At 45.5% G+C, this 18097-nt stretch overlaps 1 protein-coding gene and 1 long non-coding RNA gene across 3 annotated transcripts in view; one reads left to right on the top strand and one right to left on the bottom strand.

Annotated features, from left to right (window-relative positions):
* Positions 1 to 1342, bottom strand: part of LOC119851506 — a 31988-nt gene extending 30646 nt beyond the window's left edge. The window contains exon 1 of the long non-coding RNA XR_005291270.2: positions 1226 to 1342. This is a non-coding gene — a long non-coding RNA (uncharacterized LOC119851506). The remainder of the gene's footprint in view (positions 1 to 1225) is intronic.
* Positions 1053 to 18097, top strand: part of SMARCD3 (SWI/SNF related, matrix associated, actin dependent regulator of chromatin, subfamily d, member 3) — a 161919-nt gene continuing 144874 nt past the window's right edge. Inside the window, exon 1 of one of the 2 annotated variants that reach the window (XM_038391445.2) lies at positions 1053 to 1230. Coding sequence is in view for 1 of the 2 variants with exons in the window: in XM_038391438.2 (XP_038247366.1) it covers positions 4300 to 4377 (78 nt within the window). In the remaining variant the exon portion in view is untranslated. Of the gene's footprint in view, positions 1231 to 4182; positions 4378 to 18097 lie in introns of those variants that run through there. The other variant, XM_038391438.2, reaches the window with a different exon arrangement.

Here is an 18097-nt window from a genome sequence, read left to right on the forward strand (position 1 = left end):
GCGTTGTGGTCACATCCGGAAGGTTCTTTCATAACCATAAGGACTAAACTTTTGTTTTGTTTTTAATAAAAAGAAAAGGAGTACCCGTGGCACCTTAGAGACTAACAAATTTATTAGAGCATAAGCTTTCGTGAGCTACAGCTCACTTCATCGGATGCTGTAGCTCACGAAAGCTTATGCTCTAATAAATTTGTTAGTCTCTAAGGTGCCACGGGTACTCCTTTTCTTTTTGCGAATACAGACTAACACGGCTGCTACTCTGAAACCTTTGTTTTTAATGAAAGCTTAAATTCTATAGCAAGTGTTTTTCAGACTCCTCCTGAGTGGATTTGTCACATCCAGTTTTAAATAAGTGGGTCAGTCAAAATGTCCTTAAAATATCCCAGATTCTGCTTTATAGACTATATTTTAGATAAGAGGCCCAGGTCTGGGGACTTCTGACTCTAGGAAAGACTGGGCCCAGGGAAGGAGGATGGAGGGAATGAGGTGTCTCTGTTACTGCTCCTCAGACTACTAAAATGCTTTCACCTAGGGGCCAAAAAGCGATTAGTAAAAGGAACAGGAAAACAAGGTGGGTGCAAAGCTTGTTTGATCTCCGTGTGTCCCCCAGGCAAGACAGGTCTTTCCCTGTATTCCACAGTGAACACTGGGGGAAGGAGGGTCTCTTCCCCTCTTTAGAGAATGCTATAGGGATGGGGATCTCCCTACTCCCCCTCCCATAGATAAGGCTGTGAGGTCCTTCTCCCTCCCTCTCCCCACCAGAGTACTGCAGCTTTCGCTCTGTTTCTGTCAAGGCCTCCACAGAGAACACTCCAGGTCTACAGCTTCTGTCTGAGCGTGAATGGTTTCTTTGTTCCAGGGCAGAGACCCTGTGCTGCCTCCTGCGGGTCCCACTCTGTGGGAATAGGGACATTCAGGGCATTCTCAGGGGGCTGGTGTGTGCAATGAGAGTAGGTCATTGTGAGATGCACAAGCCATGTTTTCTGGGACAGAAGGAGTTAACTTTCCTAGTCCATCCTTCCTCACCCTCCTTTTCTCCCTCCCTCCAGCTGCTGCCTTTTGAGTCCTGCAGCTAGGCCAGGGGCTGACCTTCACAGAGAGAGTTTGCTCACTGAGCATGCTCACTTCCTTCTGCTGTCTCTCATCTGCTCCAGGGACCCCAGTGCTCACAGGCAGCGTCCTGCTGGGAAGGAATGTGTACAGCACATCCCGGCTCCAGGCTTACCACAGGTCAGGGGCCCAGGCTGTCTTTGTGCTCCAGCTGTGGGACCACTAGCTCCTGCTCCCTGGCTCTCCCTGCCTGCACTGCTGGGAGAAAAGCCGTTGCCATTTGGTGCTGTTGGTGCTTCAGTGACTGGAGGAGAGATGGGGGGACATTAAGGGGGATTCCTGTTTTGACTGCTGCAGCAGCCAGCACTGGCTGAGGCAAGGCGTAGTCCTACACCACAAGACACTCCTTTCACACATTCATTGCTCAAATACTACAGTGACGGGGGCTGAGTGGGGATGGGGGTGCTTTTATGATAAATAGATTTGGATGAGGTTCTGCTTTTTGTGGCATTGGGATGAAGGTCTATCCATAAACTTGTGGGAGTGCTATAAACACCTGAAACAGAGGAGCTAGACAATAAATGTCTTTTCTTACATCAGCTAGGCTGATTCTGGAGAGCTGTGTCTTTGCAACCTTATGTCTTGCCTTGTGGCTGAGTGACAGCAGTTTTAATATCCTCTGTGTGTGTTGAGCCTTTGTATCTGTCTGTATATTTGTGTGTCTGTCTGTGTAAATGATGTATTTATCTTTTGTGAGTAGATATATTTGATTATATAAGGGGGAGACTGTATTAGAAGATTTTAGAGTAGCAGCCATGTTAGTCTGTATTCGCAAAAAGAAAAGGAATACTTGTGGCACCTTAGAGACTAACAAATTTATTTGAGCATAAGCTTTCGTGAGCTACAGCTCACTTCATCGGATGCAGTTCCAGCCTCAGAGAGATCACAATATCAAATAGATAGAAAAATCTCCTAATTCATTCCCATCTTCTGTATGATTGGATGGGAGCTATAATAAATAACCCTTCTAATATAGCTCCCATCCAATCATACAGAAGACGGGAATGAATTAGGAGATTTTTCTATCTATTTGATATTGTGATCTCTCTGAGGCTGGAACTGTTCATAGATTCATAGAGTTTAAGGCCATAAGGGACTGTTAGATCATATAGTCTGACCTACCGGATAGCACAGACCAGTAGATTTCACCCTATTATCCCTGCATTGAGCCCAGTCACTTGTTGGCTAACATATCTTCCAGGAAGGCATCCAGTCTGGATTTGGTTAATTAACTCTGTGTTAGTTATTGGTATACTGATTAATAAAATGGGCACTGATTGGGATCCACATTAGAAATAATAGGAATACCATAAGAGAGATGTTTCAATAATCCTGTTGCCACTGAAGTTGGTGATTTCCCCAAAGATGGCAGCAACCAGAGATGGATGTGTTTTGTGATGAGGACTTGGCAGTGTTTGTTGTGCTAAAAGCAGGACAAAGGGCTAGAAAGGATGGCCCATGCATTTCAGTATGTTTTTGGGACCTGAAAGGGAGATGAAACTGAAGAGATACAAGCCAGATGCTGCCTCACCAAAAATGGAGGAGAGACAGCCGTGTTAGTCTGTATTCGCAAAAAAGAAAAGGAGTACTTGTGGCACCTTAGAGACTAACAAATTTATTTGAGCGTAAGCTTCCGTGAGCTACAGCTCACTTCATTTCCACCGAATGCATCCGATGAAGTGAGCTGTAGCTCACGAAAGCTTATGCTCAAATAAATACATTCTACCATTATGGAAGAGCCAGCCCTGCTAAGTAGGGAATGGCTGCTATGTTTGTCTACAGTCACTGAATTGCCAGTGTCTAACTCATTTGCTGGGTGAAGTCTTAGGGCATTTGCAGTATGAAATGGGCTGTAAAATCCAGTAACCTCAGCCACCTTGTCACTCTAATGCCCTGGGGCTGATATGGCTACAATACTGCATACATATGTAAAATCCATAGTCAATGTTTTTTTACTTTACCCATCTCTTTAGTATGCAGCTTTTATTTCCTGGGGAAGACATGCTTTCTTGTTTACATTAGGCTTTTTGTTACACCTGACTTGATATTTATGCTTAATGGCACCCATGGTGTTATTGTTTGTGCCCATCAATCACCTTTGTGGTGTCTGTCACTCTAGTATGTAAGAATAAGGGCAGGTCACCCTGGCAAGGTTATGGGGGCATTGTAGAAGGGGAGCAGCAAATCAAGCAGCATGCCCCAGTCACTAGCTCTATGCTACACGCACTCCTTTTTTCACAGACTCCCCTTCTCTGTGTCCTTTTTCTGTTTTGTCTCTCTCACTCACACACACACACACACACACACACACACACACACACACACGTTCTCACACTCTTTCTTACACACGCTCTCTCTCTCTCTCTCTCTCTCTCTCCCCCCTGCTATTTCTCTTTCTTGTCTAAAGGGCTTAGTTCTCAGTCTCATTTGCTGGAAATGCTGCCAGTGAATGTTTGTGTGTGCTGCCTGCCAGGTCTCTGGGGAAAAGGCCTGAAAATACAGTGCAGGAGGAGTAGTGGGAGCAGGGGAAAGCCATTGTTTCTCACTGCTTGCCTGGTGCATTTTCCAACTGGAAAAATCTCTCTGTGAGGACTAAGAAAAGGAGTACTTGTGGCACCTTAGAGACTAACAAATGAAGTGAGCTGTAGCTCACGAAAGCTTATGCTCTAATAAATTTGTTAGTCTCTAAGGTGCCACAAGTACTCCTTTTCTTTTTGCGAATACAGACTAACACGGCTGCTACTCTGAAATCTGTGAGGACTGAGTTTCATGTCATTGCCGAAGCCCTGCCTCCCCCCCCCCCCATCCCATTGCTCAGAATCTGCCACCCCTCATGCTGAGGAGGAGAGGTTGCCCTACTACTAAAAAGCTTAGACGTGTTTTCAGTTTGCCTCCTGCTTATCTCTGTTGTTTGGACAGAGAGGTTTAAAAAGCTGGATTTTCTGTCCCTGCAGAGTAAACACAGAGAACCCGGCAGCACAAACTATTTCTGGCTTATCAGTTGAGGAATGCAGCAGCTGAGGATTAGCGTGAGTGGGCCGTCAGGAAAACCCTGAAGGGGCCCCCTCCCCACTCAGCTCTATTAGAAGTGTGAGAGCCCAGCAGGACTCAGAGGGGAGAGTTGGAGAAAAAGGCAGAAAAGGGAAAGAAAGAGGAAGAGAGAGAGTGAGAGAGGCTGAGCAGACCCTGATGGCTACAGATGAAGTTACAGGAGGGGCTCGCAAAGCTACGAAAAGCAAACTTTTTGAGTTTCTGGTCCATGGGGTGGTGAGTCGGGAAAGTTAGTGAGCTGGCTTGGTCTGAATAGAGGAGTGAGTGGAGACTGGAGGCTCTGTGATGGGCTGAAAGCAGCCCCTACAATATCTTCTGGGGGCTTCGGCGAAATGCCGTATAGCTAGAACACAGGGATCTGTGAAGCCCCCAGAACATGCACGGAGTCATTGGTAATACAGGGTTGGGTTTGGGGGAATGTGTGCTGCAATTTCTGCTCTTGACTCTCCATGAATGGTGAATGGTTTGCTTTTGAACCTGATCACAGTGCAGGGTCTGAACTGGTTCTGACCCTAATGGGCTCATTGGACACTTGGTTCTGTTGTCAAACTTTTGTGTGTTTGTTTGTTTTTTAATTCTGATGAAAGCCCAGTAAAGCCTTGAATGGTGCTGCCTCTGGTACTTGTCTTATACTTAGCTCTCCTGTATCTTCTGGCTACCTAACAGGTGGCTTTGAGGGGTTCTAAGAGATTAGCTCTGCAGGTCCTTAGCAGTCCATAGGCACTCGTTGGTTAGGGAATCTTAGATGGTCTGGGTGCTATGCTTTAAGGAATCATTAAATCTTTATAAGATTACTACAGTGTTTGGAGACCTCCTGACACTCAAGCTCTCCATTTATGGGGAATTGCAAGCCCCTATTCCACCGTTATTGGAGAACATGTTCTGCAGATGTTCCTGCCAGTGATTGAGAACAATCACAGCTTATGACATTGGGATTTCTTAAGGAGACTTTAAATTTAGCAAACATCAGAGTACTGGAAAATCCTAGGAGTACAAATGCTGAATGAATTTCAATGATCGTGTGAACTTTCTCTTTTGAGGTCTCCCTGCTATGACATTTCCAAGACATCAGCTGAGGGCTTCTATATCAAGATCACAGGAATCTTAAGTGCTCACTTTTCAGATTCCCTAAGTGTCTCCATAATTCAGGACATGCCAATCCTGGCTGTTTAGAGTGTAATTTGTAATTTACAAACACTAGATACAGTGAGATCTGCCAGGCTAGGGACATTGAAGTGGTATGCTGTTTGTGTGAGAACTGAGAGATGATGACCATTGTACTTGTGTCCTACAGAACTAGTTAAGGAATATATTGTGAGAATACACCTGATATATTGGGCTGGCCTGTGGAGTGGCTTGACAGTGCATGTGTGGGTGGACATGCAGGTGTGGCCTGGTGGTGGGGAGTAGTGAGCTGGCATGTGAGCAGGGGCATCTGGGTTTCAGATGTGCAGGCGTGCGGGGGTAGTATGGCAGTTGGCAGACATGCAGGTGTGGCCTGGTGGTAGGTGGGTGGGAATACTTGGGGGGGATGGACATGTGGGGGTGGCCTGGCAGGTGGGAGCAGCCTGGCAGCAGACAGGGAATCATCTGGGGGTGGCCTGGAAGTAGATGGCTGGGGATGAATTAGTTGGGGATTGGTCCTGCTTTGAGCAGGTGGTTGGACTAAATGACCTCCTGAGGTCCCTTCCAACCCTGATATTCTATGATTCTATGACAGCCTGGGGGTGGATAATCAGGCATATGGGGTGGCCTGGTCGCAGGTGCATTGGCCTGTGGGGGCAGCCTGGTGAGCTCACAGTCTGTCACTCAGGAGTGGCCTGGCAGCAGATGGGTGTATGGATGGGCACATGGGTGTGACTTGGTAGCGTGTGGCAGGCTTGCAAGGTGGCCTGGCGGTGGATGGGTGGGCATCTGGGTGTGGAAGAGAATGCAGGGATGGTCTGGTGGAAGGCAGGCGGGTGGATGAACACGTGAGATGTCTTTTTTTTTTTTTTTTTTTTAATTATAGTTTCCAAGGTTTCTTTTTGTAATTCCAGACTAATTCACTTTTCTATGGTACTAGGAAGATAAAGAACATAAGAATGGCCACACTGAGTCAGACCAACGGTCCATCTAGCCCAGTATTCTGTCTCTGACAGTGGCTGGTGCCAGAGGCTTCAGAGGGAATTAATAGAACAGGACAATTGTCCAGCGATCCATCCACTGTCGTACAGTCACAGCTTCTGTCAGTCAGAGGATTAGGGATACCTGTTTGGCTGAAATGGTTATTATAAAACACCTGTGTGGACATGGTGTGATAGAGAAAAATTGGCTTCTGTAAAGGAGGATCAGGTCTCTTCGATGTTTGAAATTTTTGAGGATGTTGACAAAATGGTGGTTACAAGGGAACTGATTTCCATTGTTTATTAGGACTTTCAAAGAGCCTTTGATGTAGTTTGTCAAAGAAGGGTATAAGGAAATTATTTCCTTGTCTGCACTGGGATTTCAGCCATCAGACTGTGTAGCTATAGTTGTGCAAGCCCCTGGTGTAGACACTTTTGCACCGTGACATGCTTTAGTGCAGCTTTTCCCTGGTTTCAAGATTTGACAGGACCTCCTCTGCCCTATTCACCACTTTATCCCCTCTCTATCAATGAAGTTGAGGCTTCTTGCCTGTTTTCCTCTAACCTGTACACCTGCTCCAGTGACCCCATTGCTTCTTGCTTGCTTATCTCCTTCATCTACGCTCTCATCTCCTCCCTTGCCCTTCTCTTGAATCTCTCACTTTCCCCAGGCTTCTTCACTTTACGACATAAGCACAGCTTAATCTTCCCTATCATAAAAAGTAACCCTTGACCCTACCTGCCTCCTCAACCACTGTCCCATCTCCCTTGCTCCGCCCATATAATTGAACGTGCCATTTGCAATTGTTGCCTTGATCTCTGTCTGTCTATCCGAGCAGTCAATCATCATCATAGTATCTGAGACCCATTCATGTAAAATCAACGGCAATAAGAAAGTCCCAAATAGATTTATTGAAGTTTGTGGCTCTCCTCTCTGTTTGGGGTAAAAGCTCTTGCTGGGGTGGAGTTGGTTGGTTGATTTGTTAGTTGAGGGGGATGTTTGAGGTATGTGGGGATATCGATACTCTGAATGTCATTCTTGCTATGAGGAGTCTGATGGCACCTTAAAGACTAACAGATATATTTTGGGCATAAGCTTTCGTGGGTAAAAAAACCCCTTTTTCAGATGCATGGAGTGAAAATTACAGATACAGGCATAAATATATATACTGGCACATGAACAGAAGGAAGTTACCTTACAAGTGGAGAACCAGTGTTGACAAGGCCAATTTCGTCAGGGTGGATGTGGTCCACTCCCAATAATTGATGAGGAGGTGTCAATACCAAGAGAGGGAAAACTGCATTTGTAGTGAGCCAGCCACTCCCAGTCCGTATTCAAGCCCAAATTAATGGTGTTAAGTTTGCAAATGAATTGTAGCTCTGCAATTACTCTTTGAAGTCTGTTTTTGAAATTTTTTTTGTTGAAGAATGGCTACTTTTAAATCTGTTATTGAATGTCTAGGGAGATTGAAGTGTTCTCCTACTGGCTTTTCTGTGTTACCATTCCTGATGTCTGATTTGTGTCCATTTATTCTTTTATGTAGAGACTGTCGGGTTTGGCCAGTGTACATGGCAGAGGGGCATTGCTGGCACGTGATGGCATATATCACATTGGTAGATGTGCAGGTGAATGAGCCCCGATGGTGTGGCTGATGTGGTTGGGTCCTATGATGGTGTTGCTAGAGTAGATATGGGAACAGACGTAGGCAATGGGGTTTGTTACAGGGATTGGTTCCTGGGTTAATGTTTCTGTGGTGTGGTGTGTAATTGCTGGTGAGTATTTGCTTCAGGTTGGGGAGCTGCCTGTAAGCAAGGACTAGCCTGCCTCCCAAGGTCTGTGAGAGTGAGAGATCATTTTCCAGGATAGGCTGTAGATCATTGATGATGTGCTGGAGTGGTTTTAGTTGGGGGCTGTATGTGATGGCCAGTGATGTTCTGTTATTTTCCTTGTTGGGCCTGTCCTGTAGTAGGTGACTTCTGGATACCCGTCTCGCTCTGTCAATCTGTTTTCTCATTTCCCCAAGTGGGTATTGTAGTTTTAAGATGCTTGGTAAAGATCTTGTAGGTGTTTGTCTCTGTCTGAGGGATTGGAGCAAATGCGGTTATATTTTAGGGCTTGGCTAGACAATGGATTGTGTGATATCGGAGAATATTTTATTGCCCTTATGTAAATCCATGGTACGCCCACATCTTGAATACTAAGTGCAGATGTGGTCCCCTCATCTCAAAAAAGATATACTGGCATTAGAAAAAGTTCAGAAAAGGGTAAATAAAATGCTTGGGGCTTTGGAACGGGTCCCATATGAGGAGAGATTAAAGAGGCTAGGACTTTTCAGCTTGGAAAAGAGGAGACTAAGGGGGGAATATGATAGAGGTCTATAAAATCATGAGTGGTATGGAGAAAGTGAATAAGGAAAAGTTATTTACTTGTTCCCATAATATAAGAACTAGGGGCCACCAAATGAAATTAATGGGTAGCAGGTTTAAAACAAATAAAAGGAAGTTCTTCACTCAGCACACAGTCAACCTGCGGAACTCCTTGCCTGAGGAGGTTGTGAAGGCTAGAACTATAACAGGGTTTAAAAGAGAACTGGATAAATTCATGGAGGTTAAGTCCATTAATGGCTATTAGCCAGGATGGGTAAGGAATGGTGTCCCTAGCCTCTGTTTGTTGAGGGTGGAGATGGATGGCAGGAGAGAGATCACTAGATCATTACCTGTTAGGTTCACTCCGTCTGGGGCACCTGGCATTGGCCACTGTCGGTAGACAGGGTGCTGGGCTGGATGGACCTTTTGTCTGACCCAGTATAGCCATTCTTATGTTCTTATGATGTGTCCTGGATGGAAGCTGGAGGCATGTAGGTAAGTATAGCGGTCAGTAGGTTTCCAGTATAGGGTGGTGTTTATGTGACCATCATTTATTTGCACTGTAGTGTCCAGGAAGTGGATCTCTTGTGTGGACTGGTCCAGGCTGAGGTCGATGGGTGGGGTGGAAATTGTTGAAATCCTGGTGGAATTCTTCAAGGGCCTCCTTCCCGTGGGTCCATATGATGAAGATGTCATCAATGTAGCACAAGTAAAGGCGGGGTGCTAGGGGACAAGAGCTGAGGAAGTGTTGTTCTAAGTAGCCATAAAAATGTTGGCATACTGTGGGGCCATGTGGGTATCCATAGCAGTGCCGCTGACTTGAAGGTATAAGTTGTCCCCAAATCTGAAATAGTTGTGGGTGAGGACAAAGTCACAAAGTTCAGCCACCAGGTTTGCCGTGACATTATCAGGGATACTGTTCCTCACAGCTTGTAGTCCATCCTTATGTGGAATATTGGTGTAAAGAACTTCTACATCCATGGTGGCCAGGATGGTGTTTTCAGGAAGATCACCAATGCATTGTAGTTTCCTCAGGAAGTCGGTGGTGTCTTGAAGATAGCTAGGAGTGCTAGTAGTGTAGGGTTTGAGGAGAGAGTCCAAATAGCTAGATAATCCTGCTGTAAGAGTGCCAATGGCTGAGATGATGGGGCTTCCTGGAGTTCCAGGTTTATGGATTTTGGGTACCAGGTAGAATACCCCTGTTTATGGTTCTAGGAGTGTGTCTGTGTAGATTGGTTCCTGTGCCAATGCAGGGAGTTTCTTGAGCAGATGGTGTAATTTCTTTTGGTACTCCTCAGTGGGATTGGAGGACAGTGGCTTGTAGAATGTGGTGTTGGAGGGTTGCCTGGAAGCTTCCAGTTCATAATCTGACCTGTTCATGATGACTACAGCACCTCCTTTGTCAGCCCCTTTAATTATAATGTCAGAGTTGTTTCTGAGGCTGTGGATGGCGTTGTGTTCTGTATGGCTGAGGTTATGGGGCAAGTGATGCTGTTTGTTAACAATTTTAGCCTGTGAAACGTCTTCAGAAGCTCTCTATGTAGAAGTCCAGTCTGTCATTTCGACCATCAGGAGGAGTCTACGCAGAATTCTTTTTTATGTAGTGTCAGTAGGAGGGTTCCTGTGGGTCAGTGCAGGGTTCAGTGGTGTGTTGAAACTATTCCTTGAGTCATAAATGGCGAAAGTAGGCTTCTAGATCACCGCAGAACTGTATTATGTGCGTGGGGGTGGTGGGGCAGAAAGGGAGTCCCCGAGATAGAACAGACTCTTCTGCCGGGCTGCATATGTGGTTGGATAGATTAACAATATTGTTAGGTGAGTTAAGGGTACTACCGTTGTAGCCCCCTGTGACATGTAGGAGTTTAGATAGTTTACTGTCCTTTTTTCTCCGTAGAGAAGTGAAGTGTGCATTGTAAATGGCGTATCTTATTTCTGTAAAGTCCAGCCACGTGGTAGTTTGTGTGGAAGGTTGGTTTTGTATGAGAGTCTCCAGTTTGGAGAGCTCATTCTTGATCTGCTCCTGTTTGTTGTACAGGATGCTGATCAGGTGGTTCCTCAGTTTCTTTGAGGGTGTGTGGCACAGTCTCTCACCATAGTCAGTGTAGTATGTCGATTGCAATGAATGTTTTACCTTCAGTCCATTTGGTAAGAACATAAGAATGGCCATACTGGATCAGACCAAAGGTCCATCCAGCCCAGTATCCTGTCTGCTGACAGTGGCCAATGCCAGGTGCTCCAGAGGGAGTGAACATAACAGGTAATGATTAAGTGATCTCTCTCCTGCCATCTATCTCCACCCTCTGACAAACAGAGGCTAGGGACACCATTCCTTACCCATCCTGGCTAATAGCCATTAATGATATCCATCTGTTTGCACTTGGACAGGAAGATGATGTCTGTCTGTATCTGTGTGAGTTTTTTCATGAAGTTGATGGATTTCCACTTTGTATGGCTAAATTCAGTGCCTTGCATGGTGCCAAGTATCCTCATTGTTTTTTGTGGATACAGACTAACACGGCTACTCCTCTGATATTTGGCACCATTCTTGCTAAGGTATAACGACTTTTTTGAAGAGGAGAGTTTTGCAGTGTTTCCCTAAAACTGTCAGACTCTTGATTTACCTGATCTTCTTTGAAAATATGCTCCATGTCCAGATCCTCTCAAATGAGAAACGTTTGTTTCCATCTTTCACACACTTTGGCTTCTACCGTGTTCGCTCCACCCAAATTGCTTTCACTAATTACCTCTTCTCAGCCAAATATCAAGGCCTTTAAATCGGGTCCTTCTCGAACTTTCAGTCTCCTATCCTCTTACGGTTCTCTCTCCCTCATATCTTCTTCAATGTCTTACACCCTTCTCTGTGGGCATTTCCCAAGGCTTTATCCTTGTTCCTCTCCTTTCTTCTGTTTGCACACTGCTGGAAAGGTGCTGCCCACCTTGATTATCACTACAAAAGGCCCCCCCCCCCCCCGCTAGTAATAGCTCACCTTAAGTGATCACTCTCATTACAGTTTTCAGAGTAGCAGCCGTCTTAGTCTGTATTCGTAAAAAGAAAAGGAGTATTTGTGGCACCTTAGAGACTAACAAATTTATTTGATCATAAGCTTTCGTGAGCTACAGCTCATTTCATTGGATGCATTTGGTGGAAAATACAGAGGGGAGATTGATATACACACACAGAGAACATTAAACAATGGGTTTATCATACACACTGTAAGGAGAGTGATCACTTAAGATAAGCCATCACCAGCAGCGGGGGGGAAAGGAGGAAAACCGTATGTACCATCATGTTCTCTATGTATATAAATCTCCCCACTGTATTTTCCACTGAATGCATCCGATGAAGTGAGCTGTAGCTCACGAAAGCTTATGCTCAAATAAATTTGTAGTCTCTAAGGTGCCACAAGTACTCCTTTTCTTTTTACACTATTTCTAGGTGCTCTTATGCATAAGCATAGCTTTAATTACCATCTTTGTGCTGATCTACTTGTCTGTTGATAAACTGTCTCCCTCTATCCAATCCTGCCTCTCAGGCTATCTTTCTGACATCTCCTTGCAAGATGTCCAGCCATTATTTAAGCTCAGCTTGGCCAAAACTGAGCTAATAATAATCTTTCCCCATTCTCCATTTTTCTGTCTGTGAGTACTACCACAGTCCTTCGTCTCACTCTGCTCTCTGGTCTGTATGTCATCTTTGACTCCGCCCTCTCCTTCAACCCATGTATACAGGCAGTATCTAAATCTAGCCACTTCTTCTTGTACAAGCTCTCAAAGATCCAGCTTTTTTTTGCTGGTACATCCTGCCAAAGCTCTTGTCAAAGCAACTGTCACATTGCACTTTGATTCCTGTAATCTCTTCCTTCCTGGCCTTGACACTGCCAACCCAGGCTTCATTATGTTAATTCAAAATGCTGCTGAGAGGTTTATCTTCCTGTCCTGTGCTTCTGACCAATTCACCCTCCTTTTTTGTGTCCCTTTACTGGTCCCCCTTCTCCACCTTTTCAAACACAACGGTCTTCTGGCTATTTATTATTTGCATAACTGTAGTTCTGAGGAGTCCTAGTCATGGACCAGGATCCCTACAGTGCTAGGTGCTGTACAACTCAGTACAACAGGATGGTCCCTGCCCCAAGGAGTTTATAATGTCAGCCTAAGACAAGAGACAAAGGATGGATGTAGATAGATGGGGGAGTACAAGGAAACAGTGAAATAATGTTATTGATAGGCAGTGGCCACAACACATCAGCAGCCTAACTGTTGTCAAGTTTTTTGTCAGCATCAATGCAAGTGATGTCTTCTTGTGTAAGCCCGTCCCTCATTTGTCCCCCCCCGACCTGTCAAATCAAATTTCTTCTTGCAGTGTTATTGATACCAGCTCGGATTACCTGCTTTTCCTATAAGTATCTTTGTACTTTTCCCCACACAGTCTGTTGTGCATGGGAGCTTTCCATGTTAAAATTCATAAGTCCACCACTTTCTCCTCTTTTAAATCCCTCTTTAAAATTTATTTTTGCCATGATGCCTACTAATCACTATTAGTGTCTAGTATTGGCTAGACACTGAGACTGCTAATTTATGCAAACATACCTATCTGTTACCTTGTCCCCTTGACCAACCTCCACACCACATTTGTCTGCTTATCAACCTGGACATAAAATTAGACTTTGAGTGCTCTGGGGCAAGGACTCTTTGTTTCATTCATTTGTACAGTACCTAGCACAATGGACTGGAGTCTCTAGGCCAGAAGTGGGCAAACAACGGCCGCGGGTCATGTCCGGCCTGTGGGATCATCCTGCCCGGCCCCTGAGCTCCTGGCCCAGGAGGCTGTCCCCCCTCCCCACAGCCACGCCGCCGTGCAGCGCAATGCTCTGGGTGGCGGGGCTGCAGAGTCCAGCCTGACCCAGTGCTCTGTACTGCACGGCGTGGCTGCCTGTCTTGGTGCAGCTGCTCTGCCAGCCACCGGTTCTCCAGGCAGTGCGGTAAGGGGGCAGGGAGTGGGGGGTGATGGGTTGGATAGAGGGCAGGGGAGTTCGGGAGGTGATCAGGGCATGGATAGGGGTCGGGGTGGTTAGAGGGTGGGGAACGGGGGTTGAATGGGGGCAGGGGTCCCGTGGGGGCAGTAAGGAAGGAGAGGGGGAGTTGAATGGGGTGGTGGTGGGCGGTTAGGGGCAGGGGGCAGTTAGGGGTGAGGGGTCCAGGGGTGGTTGGATGGGGCAGGGGTCCAGGGGGGCAGTCAGGAAGGAGAGGGGGGAGTTGGATGTGGCGGTGAGAAGCAGTTGGGGCGTGGAGTCAGGGGGCGGTCAGGGGACCGAGAGCGGAGGGTGGTGGTGGATGGGGCAGGGGTCCCTGGGGGGCCGTCAGGGAACGGGGGGGGTTGGATGAGGCAGGAGTCCTGGGGGGGCCATCAGAGGGCGATAAGCAGGGGGATGGATGGGGGCAGGGCCGAGCCATGCCTGGCTGTTTGGGGAGGCACAGTCTCCCCTAACCGGCCTTCCATACAATTTCAGAAACCCGATGCGGCCCTCAGGCCAAAAAGTTTGCCCGCCCCTGCTCTAGGCACTACCACAATATAAGTAAATAAGTGATAAGGGGCATAAGTGGTCAGTTTTCCTTTTAGCTAAAGGCTAACAATGGAGCGTGGTGCCAGAAGAATTCATACAAGGAATGGTTTCAGAGTAGCAGCCATGTTAATCTGCATTCACAAAAAGAAGTAAAAAGAAAAGGAGTACCCATGGCACCTTAGAGACTAACAAATTTATTAGAGCATAAGCTTTCGTGAGCTACAGCTCACTTCATCGGATGCATTTGGTGGAAAAAGCAGAGGAGAGATTTATATACACACACACAGAGAACATGAAACAATGGGTTTATCATACACACTGTAAAGGAGAGTGATCACTTAAGATAAGCCATCACCAGCAGCAGGGGGGGGGAAAAGGAGGAAAACCTTTCATGGTGACAAGCAAGGTAGGCTAATTCCAGCAGTTAACAAGAATATCAGAGGAACAGTGGGGGGTGGGGTGGGAGGGAGAAATACCATGGGGAAATAGTTTTACTTTGTGTAATGACTCATCCATTCCCAGTCTCTATTCAAGCCTAAGTTAATTGTATCCAGTTTGCAAATTAATTCCAATTCAGCAGTCTCTCCTTGGAGTCTGTTTTTGAAGCTTTTTTGTTGAAGTATAGCCACTCTTAGGTCTGTGATCGAGTGACCAGAGAGATTGAAGTGTTCTCCAACTGGTTTTTGAATGTTATAATTCTTGACGTCTGATTTGTGTCCATTCATTCTTTTACGTAGAGACTGTCCAGTTTGGCCAATGTACATGGCAGAGGGGCATTGCTGGCACATGATGGCATATATCACATTGGTAGATGCGCAGGTGAACGAGCCTCTGATAGTGTGGCTGATGTGATTAGGCCCTATGATGGTGTCCCCTGAATAGATATGTGGACAGAGTTGGCAACGGGCTTTGTTGCAAGGATAGGTTCCTGGGTTAGTGGTTCTGTTGTGTGGTGTGTGGTTGCTGGTGAGTATTTGCTTCAGATTGGGGGGCTGTCTGTAAGCAAGGACTGGTCTGTCTCCCAAGATCTGTGAGAGTGATGGGTCGTCCTTCAGGATAGGTTGTAGATCCTTGATGATGCGTTGGAGAGGTTTTAGTTGGGGGCTGAAGGTGATGGCTAGTGGCGTTCTGTTATTTTCTTTGTTGGGCCTGTCCTGTAGTAGGTGACTTCTGGGTACTCTTCTGGCTCTGTCAATCTGTTTCTTCACTTCAGCAGGTGGGTATTGTAGTTGTAGGAATGCATGATAGAGATCTTGTAGGTGTTTGTCTCTGTCTGAGGGGTTGGAGCAAATGCGGTTATATCGTAGCGCTTGGCTGTAGACAATGGATCGAGTGGTATGATCTGGATGAAAGCTAGAGGCATGTAGGTAGGAATAGCGGTCAGTAGGTTTCCGATATAGGGTGGTGTTTATGTGACCATCGCTTATTAGCACCGTAGTGTCCAGGAAGTGGATCTCTTGTGTGGACTGGTCCAGGCTGAGGTTGATGGTGGGATGGAAATTGTTGAAATCATGGTGGAATTCCTCAAGAGCTTCTTTTCCATGGGTCCAGATGATGAAGATGTCATCAATGTAGCGCAAGTAGAGTAGGGGCATTAGGGGACGAGAGCTGAGGAAGCGTTGTTCTAAGTCAGCCATAAAAATGTTGGCATACTGTGGGGCCATGCGGGTACCCATCGCAGTGCCGCTGATTTGAAGGTATACATTGTCACCAAATATGAAATAGTTATGGGTCAGGACAAAGTCACAAAGTTCAGCCACCAGGTTAGCCGTGACAAGCCAGTCCTTGCTTACAGACAGCCCCCCAATCTGAAGCAAATACTCACCAGCAACCACACACCACACAACAGAACCACTAACCCAGGAACCTATCCTTGCAACAAAGCCAGTTGCCAACTCTGTCCACATATCTATTCAGGGGACACCATCATAGGGCCTAATCACATCAGCCACACTATCAGAGGCTCGTTCACCTGCGCATCTACCAATGTGATATATGCCATCATGTGCCAGCAATGCCCCTCTGCCATGTACATTGGCCAAACTGGACAGTCTCTACGTAAAAGAATGAATGGACACAAATCAGACGTCAAGAATTATAACATTCAAAAACCAGTTGGAGAACACTTCAATCTCTCTGGTCACTCGATCACGGACCTAAGAGTGGCTATACTTCAACAAAAAAGCTTCAAAAACAGACTCCAAGGAGAGACTGCTGAATTGGAATTAATTTGCAAACTGGATACAATTAACTTAGGCTTGAATAGAGACTGGGAATGGATGAGTCATTACACAAAGTAAAACTATTTCCCCATGGTATTTCTCCCTCCCACCCCACCCCCCACTGTTCCTCTGATATTCTTGTTAACTGCTGGAATTAGCCTACCTTGCTTGTCACCATGAAAGGTTTTCCTCCTTTTCCCCCCCCCTGCTGCTGGTGATGGCTTATCTTAAGTGATCACTCTCCTTTACAGTGTGTATGATAAACCCATTGTTTCATGTTCTCTGTGTGTTTATATAAATCTCTCCTCTGCTCTTTCCACCAAATGCATCTGATGAAGTGAGCTGTAGCTCACGAAAGCTTATGCTCTAATAAATTTGTTAGTCTCTAAGGTGCCACGGGTACTCCTTTTCTTTTTGCGAATACAGACTAACACGGCTGCTACTCTGAAACAAAAAGAAGTGTTATTTAATTTATTTATCTGGAAAAGGATTTGAGCCCTGATTTTTAATATGCAGATTTTGCCACAAAACTCTTCATACATTGTTGGGTTCTAAATTAACTAAGGGAGCCATTCAGGAAAAAAGCCTGGACATCACAGTGGCCTGCCCAATATGCAGCAGCAGCCGCCAAGAAAGATAGCAAAATATTAGCATGCGTAAAACATGGGACGGAGAATAATATAGAAAATATTCCAATCAGAATCAATGGCATGCTCTTACCTGGAATATGGTGTTTGGTTTTGGTCATCCTAGCTACAAAAAAAGTTAGAGCAGAAAGAGAGGAGGCTCAGAGATTGGAGATAACAATTAGAGGCCTGAAGAAACTTCTCTGTCAACAGAGAATGAAAAGATGCAGGAAATGAAATAAAAGGGCCAAGACAATGATATAAAATCATAGAATGTATGACTGAAAGGGCCCTCAATAGGTCATATAGCCCAGTCCCCTGAATGATGATAAATGGTATAGAGAAGTAAATCAGGCAAGCTTCTTTCCTTTTCTCATAATATAAGTACAAGGGCACAGTCAACAAAACTGAAAGATAAGTTGAAAACTGATAAAAGTAAATGATTTTTCCCACTATGTAACTAGCCTATGGAACTCGCTGCCACAGCATGTCGTTGAGCCCAAGAGCATAATAAATTAAAAAGGATTAGACAGTTACACAGGTAATAAGAATATAAAATTACATTCAATAGTGTAATTTTTTTTACAAGGGATATACATTTTGCTTCAGAACATAAGCCAACCTGAGACTCGCAGAGGCTATAAAGATAATTTCCCTTTGCATAAGTTATTCCATATCTCTAATGCAGGGCTTCTTGCACCTTCCCTGAAACATCAGGTCTCAGCTGTTCTCAGAGACAGGATATTGGAAAAAAGAAAAGGAGGACTTGTGGCACCTTAGAGACTAACAAATTTATTTGAGCATAAGCTTTCGTGAGCTACAGCTCACTTCATCGGATGCAAGCTGGAGTTGATTGATCACTGCTTTGCTCTTTAGGGCAATCCTGTGCTGGGTTATTAGACAAACAGAAACTCAGAGTATGTGCTAGGGAAATTGAGAAAAAATATGAGCAAAACTGATTGGAAGAGAGGAAGGTGATCGGGAACACTCAAACCATCCTGATGTGTAGAAAGAATAGTAAATATGGCAGGCGACCAGCTTGGCTTCACAGTGAA

Source organism: Dermochelys coriacea, chromosome 2 (assembly GCF_009764565.3).
Source record: "Dermochelys coriacea isolate rDerCor1 chromosome 2, rDerCor1.pri.v4, whole genome shotgun sequence".
Classification (NCBI taxonomy): Eukaryota; Metazoa; Chordata; order Testudines; family Dermochelyidae; genus Dermochelys; species Dermochelys coriacea.